Here is a 6349-nt window from a genome sequence, read left to right on the forward strand (position 1 = left end):
TAAGAAAGAAGCATGAGTAATTTTCTCCGAACTCGTAACTTACGCTATATTTATAAAATACGGATAAAAGTTGTTTTAATAAACTATTGTAGACAATGGATTTTTTTTTCGTTCAGGTTCTTCGGTGTGTAGGTTATCGTAAAAATTGAGCACAAAACAAACATAACGATTTTTTACATTGTTCTAATAAACAGAATTGTCTTAAACTTTGAAAAATAATGGGATATTACCTGTTATTGCGGAAAATAACAAAAACTATATAGTGCCGTGTAAAATAGTTTTTTGCGCTCTTGAAGTTCAAAACGTGTATGGTTCTTCAACAAAATCGTGAAGATTATTCAGCGGTTTTTGAGGCAGAATAGGCATCATAGCCGGGGGGTACGGCCCCAGCCATGCCACTTTACAGAGGTAAGGGTGATTTTATTAGACATAACAAAACATTGCAAAACAATTCATTGAAGTGGATGATTCATGAAGGGCCTAATTTCGGTTTTTCGACTGCTCCGAAATAGTACATCATAACTAGTAGAGGAGGGGTTGGGGGGTTGGGGGTTGGGTGTTGGGGGTTGGGATTAATTCTAAATTTTAAATTTTAACACCCTAAAAGATGCCGAATTGCTGATTTTTACCCCTAAGAGATACGACGAGCATACTTGATACTTTTACCTCGGAACCCCCCCCCCCCACCACCACCCCCACTGTCGTGATCCGGCATGTACAACACTTTTCATTCAACCGCCTAGCCGCTAATGACTGGAGAGAAAAGGAGAGGAGAGCTTTTTAAGAGTGCCAGAGAAATTTAAATAAAGGTTAAAATCAAAAAAAGAAAGATTTTATTCATTTTCGTTTTGCATGATCCTCATTCAGGTGTATCACAGTAAAACAGCAAGTCAGCGCCCTAGAACAAGCTCCTTGACCACTTTTCTCAGATTCTGCACATGATACTGTTCCCAGATGCATTATACCTAGAAAAGACACGAACATCTAATTACGTCTAATTAAAACATCTAATCACGATTCCCAGTGCATTTTTTTTTTATATTGGAACCACTGACAAAATGCCGAAGTTGCTTTCAACCTCAGGGCTGATCTAAGTCAGGGCACACGGGCTAACTCGTAGGTCGAACCCTGAAACAATCTCTGGGTTGATCTAAGTCAGGGCACACGGGCTAACTCGTAGGTCGAACCCTGAAACAATCTCTGGGTTGATCTAAGTCAGGGCACACGGGCTAACTCGTAGGTCGAACCTTGAAACAATCTCTGGGTTGATCTAAGTCAGGGCACACGGGCTAACTCGTAGGTCGAACCTTGAAACAATCTCTGGGTTGATCTAAGTCAGGGCACACGGGCTAACTCGTAGGTCGAACCCTGAAACAATCTCTGGGTTGATCTAAGTCAGGGCACACGGGCTAACTCGTAGGTCGAACCCTGAAACAATCTCTGGGTTGATCTAAGTCAGGGCATGGCTAACTCACAGATTGAACCCTGAAACAACCTCTGGGCAGATCTAAGTCAGGGCATGGCTAACTCGTAGGTCGAACCCTGAAACAATCTCTGGGTTGATCTAAGTCAGGGCATGGCTAACTCGTAGGTCGAACCCTGAAACAATCTCTGGGCTGATCTAAGTCAGGGCATGGCTAACTCACAGATTGAACCCTGAAACAACCTCTGGGCAGATCTAAGTCAGGGCATGGCTAATATAACTCACAGATCAAACCCTGATACAACCCCTTGGCTGTTCTAAGTCTACTTGCAGGGCATGGATAACTCACAGATCCAACAGGTCAACAACCTTTGATCTGACCTAAGTCTGGGCAGATCGAATTGGTATGATATCTTCGATTTTTTATCGTGGTAGTTTTGACCTCCGTGGCAGAACCGGTGGGGGATGGGGGGGGGGGGGGGGACTCCCTTATAAAAGGGGGCGGGGGTCCTCGTCGGAAATTCCGAAAATTACCCCTAAAAGGGACCTGTATTTTGGGATGATAGGCGTGGCAGTGATGAAATTTCACCGGCCCTAAGAGGGACCAATTAATAACGCATTATTTTGTACGGTTTCTCGATTTTATTTGCATCAAACAGCGTCTGTTCTAACGAGTTTATGACGACGACGCCATATTTGGGTGCCCGTAGTGGAGCTCTGCTCTGTGGAGTTTCCCTGCCCTTGTGGCGAAGCTTATAAAATAAAAATAAAAAATAAAAATATATACAAATCGCTTGCCTTTTTGTAGATCTTATACCCTAAAAGGGACCACAAAATTCAGTTGGTGCGCATTCCCGTCGTTATCACCCTAAGCGGGAACAAAACCCTGCATGATTTCAAACCCTAAGAGGGAAGACGAGAACCCGATCCCTTTTATAAGACGAGAGAAGGTTTTATATCTACCAATGGAAATGGTACATATTTTTACTTACCCGTTCAAATCGGAATAGGCAGGATCCACGCGATATTTATTTCCGTGTTTCTTTACGAACTCTTTGAACGGATCCATGCTCCAAGTGGTTCCTATTGCTTCATATTCACCGAGGTCTTTCAGTAAACCAAACCCAAGACGAGTTTGGATATCAGGATGTGTGTCCTCTACCACGATGTAATCCCCAGCCTGGGTATATTTATCGAAATATTCCAAGACGTTTGTTATATTCACGTGGGCATCCTCGATCAAAAGCCAGGGGTGTGGCAGATTCTACGTGATGTAAAGAAGAAAAAAAATACTCAGTAACATTAATTGCTAAATCTTGTATCGACTTAAAAGAATACTAACAATTCAAATCATGTACAAGAAACATTAATGTTCTAAAAATGTTTTTAATCTGGTTATGACTTGATTTTTTGGAGAAATTTAGAATGATCTTTAAGGGACCTGATTTAGAGGGGAGTGGTTGGGTCATCGTGTACCAACCACTCTTGCAAGTGAAATCTATTTCTTCATTTCTTCATTTGTTTTGTTTTCGCTTTTGTTCTCAAATATCATCCAAAATTAAAAGTCAGAGAGCAGAATTCAATGTATTTTCTGCTTGCATGTATGATAAACAACGTTGTATATAGTGCTACGCGGGATCTTTCTTTTAAGGATTTCAACTAGTTTATCCAGAGCATTTCAGGGAGGGGTATTTACCGGTACCTACCGGCGTACATCAATGAAATCGGGTCCATATTTTGGACCATAGTTTTGAACTTGCTCCTCAGCGAATAAGGTAATTAGCATATATACATCTACCTTCAACATGTCTTCTGGGAACGCCTCACTTATCTTGAAAGAATCGCCATGAATAAAGGTAATATCGTCCCTGTCGTTGAGCCCCACTTCCAAGTACGATAGGTCAATGTCCATAGAATAAACATGCGTTTTGTGGCCATGGATCTTCATGATATCCGCCATCCAAACAGCTCCGCCTCCATTGAACGTTCCAATCTCAATAATAGTGGGAGGTTTGATTTCTTGGAGCATCAGTTGGTAAATACCGAGGTCAATTGGGTATTTGATGAGGCAGAGTCCACGCCATTGCATCATATACTTGCCTATTCAGCAATATTTAATTAACACATGTTAGGGGCGTAGAATGCAGTGGTATCTATAATATTTAATAGGGCTCTTGAAAGGAACATGACCGTTACAGTGTACCTTGCTCGATTGTGCCTTTTGCCCTTGCCTCCACACTAAAACGATCAAAACGCGCACATATTTGGAAATGCTCTCCAGAGTGAAGAAATTTAAAAACGTTAGCCTATCGTATTATAGTCTCCTACGCAGCCACTATTAGTGTCGTCACGCAACACTCACTCCCCTCCTAAGTAGGGGAGTGAGCGTGACGTGACGACACTTATAGCGGCTGCGTAGGAGACTAATCGTATTAGTGTGGACAGCGACACTAGAGAAAAACGTTTGCACATGCGTGCATTTCAGCAGTTTTCTAAGAATTTTGAAGAGTTCGAGTGAGAAAATAAATGTTTGTTTTCTCCAAGTATACAGCGTGAAGGCAGCTATAAACAACAGAAACTTTCTGCACAGTATTTGCATAAAAATAGAGTTCAATTCCCGGAGGATAGAAAATGTATTGTTTTGGTACCCCATAATGGCCGTTGTGACGTCACGTGAAAACGCTCTACACAAAAACTTTCGCGAGTATACTTTTGTCAGACCACGATACTGTATTAAATAACACAATATGAAAGAATTAGCCTTAAGTTTCAAGCAAGGACACTAAGTTTTGGTATTTTGTGAAGTCTAATTTATCCGGCATGTTTGAAAGTCAAATTTACATATGATTTGACTAACTTGCATAAGGATTCAGAGCATGCGCAGACGTTTTTCACTCGTATCTTGGACAGCAATCTCGTACCCAGAGCCTTCGTTTCTTCTGGCCTGCGGCGAAGAACTAGGGCTCTGGCATAATCCATATTTTGGCGTATGCGCAATTTTCGGAAAGTGAGATATAAACGGTCAAAATAAGCGAAGTAAAAATTAAATCGAACTCAAAATCAAATTAAAAATTATAGCACGAATTACAAATTGGGGGAAAAAATATTTTAAATTTTTGGCAAGTATTTGAACGCATGCGCTGTTATACCGGAAGTCCAAGAAATTAAACCAAAATAAAGAAGTCATTGTTTTAGACATGATTGACCCGCGAGTGTCTAAACGTTTTGGAGCAGTTTATCCTTCTGAGATACAGCTGCGCAAATATTTAATGAAAAAGTTAGCGCTCAATGAAAAAATATATAACCAATATCTCAGCCAAAGATCTTGTTAAAGAAATTTTAGATACGAGCCGATTGATTGAGCTTATAATCAGTATTTGAAATGCATGGGTAGTCGGCCATCTTGGTATTCCAGGGGCAAATCAAGAAAGCCAAATCACGAAAGATGAAAATCATGTTTATATTGCAAACATTTCAATTTTTCAATAACGATAATCATCAAAATAATAATGTTACCCATCATCTATCATAAAAAAAATTCTAAAGGGTTTACAAATTGGGTTTACTTGCAAGTCTTTCCTAACTATACCGTTGCTAGATCCAATCCACTGCCATGAACTGAATCTCAAAATTGTCGCAAAACAACTTACCAGGGGCGTGCTTGATGATAATTTCTCGAGTTAGGTCTGACTTGTCGAGGCGATCTTCAAACTTAATCAGTCTTTCCTGCCTATTTTTTGGATTAACTCGTTCACGATAAATAGCCTTCACCTTCTTCAAGTACGTTGCATAATCATCGTTACTTTCGTCAATGTTCTGCATCTTAGTGTTCGACCTCTAGTACTGAAAAATGAGAAAGCATTTGATACCGGGGAACCTTGATCAATAATCTTACTTTGGAAACAAGATCGAAATTTTTCGGTTTCAGTAAATTCTAGCTGAGTAAAGTACACTTACTGTCGTTTGAGTGGGCATATGCTAAAACGCAGAACGAACCACAGGTAGCCCAAGCTTGGGCATCAAAAATTTCAATAAAATCATTGAAACGTGAAATAAAGCCTCGAAATTTTACCTGATCATTGAGAAATAGCACTTCTTTCGCTCTGTGTGGTAATTTTATTTGAATTTAGCCCGCGAAAGAGCATTTGCTGTATTTAGATTAAAAACAAAATCTTCTATGAAATGCGAAAAGGTATTCGTGAGCCTCTAACGCTCATATGGCTATATTTTGATTGCTTCTTTTAGAAAAGTAACTTAGGTCTTTATGGGTTTCCTGTGGTCTATGATCGCTTCCCTTTGCTGTAATTAGATCCGCGCTGCAAAATCGATAGGCGATTACTGATTCAAGTCAATCACCGTTAGTGTTTGGCTTCTTATGGGTTGCCTGTGGTGTGTAACGCACTTTCTCGAAAGTAGTCAAAAGTAGAGACTTGTTTTGGCGGATCTGATTTACAGCTTATGTAACGTAAACCACAGGCAAGCGTTCGCAAACCACAGGAAACCCATAGAGACTGGGGCTAAATAAACTTTCAAGATCTTTGGAAATTCTCTACTTTCACATCCCCATAATACTTTGCGTCTTTGGGGGTAACCTGAGGGTAAAAACCCCTTTATTTTGCTGAAGGCTGATCAGACAATGTTGACAATACCTTCTTTGGTACCCAAAAATAAAATGAAGAAGTAAAAAAACAGAAAAAGATAGAAGCTTGAAGACGTTCAAGGTAAATTTTAAACATTTTTTCGTAAGTCAATACATTTTCTGTAAGACCCAAACACTTGATGATCTGTACACGCAAAAATAACTTGGAATAAACTGATGAACAGTATTGTGAAGATAAAAGCAGGTATAGTATAAGTTCAATTAAGAAACCTTACAATTTGGGACAGTTTTTTGATTGGTTACCCCGAAAGACATAAGGCATTATG

General features: G+C 39.9%; 1 protein-coding gene across 2 annotated transcripts; it reads right to left on the reverse strand.

Annotated features, from left to right (window-relative positions):
- Positions 1-810: 810 nt before the first annotated feature.
- On the reverse strand, positions 811-5424 carry LOC116295671 (uncharacterized). 2 transcript variants are annotated; one of them, XM_089039565.1, is made up of 5 exons: positions 5381-5424; positions 5074-5266; positions 3222-3523; positions 2416-2687; positions 811-965 (listed from the first exon to the last, which is right to left on the reverse strand). In XM_089039565.1, the coding sequence occupies exons 2-5, from the start codon at positions 5243-5245 to the stop codon at positions 926-928; spliced, it is 786 nt and encodes a 261-aa protein (XP_088895691.1). In that variant the 5' UTR covers positions 5246-5266; positions 5381-5424; the 3' UTR covers positions 811-925. The 2 variants fall into 2 exon arrangements, with proteins under 2 accessions (XP_088895691.1, XP_031559431.1); XM_031703571.2 differs by lacking the exon at positions 811-965 and adding an exon at positions 2039-2175.
- Positions 5425-6349: the final 925 nt, after the last annotated feature.

The sequence above is a fragment of the Actinia tenebrosa genome, unplaced genomic scaffold (assembly GCF_029948245.1).
Source record: "Actinia tenebrosa isolate PJP-AT-01 unplaced genomic scaffold, QUT_ActTen_1.0 PGA_scaffold6__47_contigs__length_16458017, whole genome shotgun sequence".
NCBI classification, from domain to species: domain Eukaryota; kingdom Metazoa; phylum Cnidaria; class Anthozoa; order Actiniaria; family Actiniidae; genus Actinia; species Actinia tenebrosa.